The 1,695-nt window shown below is 55.1% G+C and overlaps 1 protein-coding gene across 1 annotated transcript in view; it reads right to left on the reverse strand.

Annotated features, from left to right (window-relative positions):
* Positions 1–1,690, reverse strand: part of PCDHGC3 (protocadherin gamma subfamily C, 3) — a gene marked incomplete at both ends in the record, with an annotated part of 2,199 nt that extends 509 nt beyond the window's left edge. Inside the window, one exon of the mRNA XM_009073675.1 lies at positions 1–1,690. This exon is cut by the window's left edge and continues 509 nt beyond it. Coding sequence (XP_009071923.1) covers positions 1–1,690 — 1,690 coding nt within the window.
* Positions 1,691–1,695: the final 5 nt, after the last annotated feature.

Below are 1,695 nucleotides of genomic sequence, written 5' to 3' on the forward strand. Positions count from 1 at the left end.
CACGGAGCTGGCGAGCTGTGAAGATCTCCCCATTGTGCTGCCCAACTGAGAAGAGGCTGGGGTCAGTGGCCTCCAAGAGGGTGTAGGAGATCCAGGCATTGTACCCTGCATCTGCATCCACTGCCACCACCTTGGTGACCATGTGTCCAGCAGGAGTGCCTGGTGCCACCACATCGGTATGGGTGGTGGTGGTGTTGGGGTGAGGGTAAAGTACAGTCGGGGCATTGTCATTGACGTCAGTGACAAACACACTGACTGAGACATTAGTGGCCAGAGGTGGAAAGCCACCATCCTGGACCTGCACCACCATGCTGAACTCCACCTGGTCCTCATGGTCCAGGGAGGTGAGCAGGTAGAGGGTGCCATTCTCCCGATTGATGGAGAAGAGATGGCCTACAGTGGGGTCACCCTGAAAAATGGTGTAGGAGAGGTGGGCATTGCGCCCAAGGTCCGGATCTGTGGCGCTCACATTAAGGATTGGGATGCCAGGTACGTTGTTCTCCAGGACATACACATCATAGGAGTCCTGGGAAGACTTGGGCGCGTTGTCATTGACGTCTGACACCTGCACCAGGATCTGTTTCACTGCAGACAAGGGTGGTGAGCCCGAGTCCTTGGCTGTGATAGTGATGTTATACTCTGATGCCTTTTCCCTGTCCAGAGCTCCTTCTGTTTTCAATGTGTAGTAGTTTTTGAGGGAGGAGCTCAGCATGAATGGGATCCCGGGAGTAATGAAGCAATTCACCTGACCGTTGTCATGGGAGTCCAAGTCTGTTACACTTAGCAGAGCTACCACCGTCCCTGGGGCTGCATCTTCAGGCACAGGGCTGTACACAGAAGTCACTGTCACCTCTGGAGCATTATCATTCACATCCACGACTTCCACCAGCACTTTGCAATGAGCCACACCAGGAACAACACCCTTGTCTTTAGCTTGTAAGTAAATCTCATACAGCTTTGATTCCTCATAGTCCAGCTGTCCCTTGACCCTCAACTCCCCTGTGGCTGAGTCCAGAGCAAAGAGTTCTCGTACCTTGGCAGGGGTATGGCTGCTGAAGGAATAGATGATATCTCCATTGGGCCCATCATCCAGATCATATGCACTGATCTTGGCGACCAGGGTACCACTGGGCGTGTTCTCCCTCACACTTGCTTTATAGGTGGACTGGTTGAAGACTGGAGCATTATCATTGGCATCTACAACATCAATGTGGATCTGCACGTGGGCCGACCGTGGTGGGCTGCCTCCATCCAGCGCAGTCAAGACCAAATTCAGCTTCCGTTGCTCCTCCCTGTCCAACTCTTTCTCCAGCACCAGTTCCGCATACTTGCTACCATCCACCCTCGTCTGCACGTCGAGCGCGAAGTTCGGGTTGGCGCTGAGCTGGTAGGTCTGCAAAGAGTTAATTCCCACATCGGGGTCTTGCGCGCTCTCTAGCGGGAAGCGCGCTCCGGCCGCCACCGACTCGCTGATTTCCAGCCTCGCCTGGCTGCTGGGAAAAACCGGGTCGTTGTCATTGATGTCCTGGATCTCTACGGTGCCGCTGTACAGCTCCAGCGGATTTTCCACCACGATCCCAAAGCTGAGGGAGCAGGGAGAGAGCGCGCCGCAGAGCTCCTCCCGATCTATCCGCTCGCTCACCAGCAGCGCCCCGCTCTTCAGGTCCACCTCGAAGTACTTCTTGTTACCGCCGG

The sequence above is a fragment of the Acanthisitta chloris genome, unplaced genomic scaffold (genome assembly GCF_000695815.1).
Source record: "Acanthisitta chloris isolate BGI_N310 unplaced genomic scaffold, ASM69581v1 scaffold34654, whole genome shotgun sequence".
Taxonomy (NCBI): Eukaryota; Metazoa; Chordata; class Aves; order Passeriformes; family Acanthisittidae; genus Acanthisitta; species Acanthisitta chloris.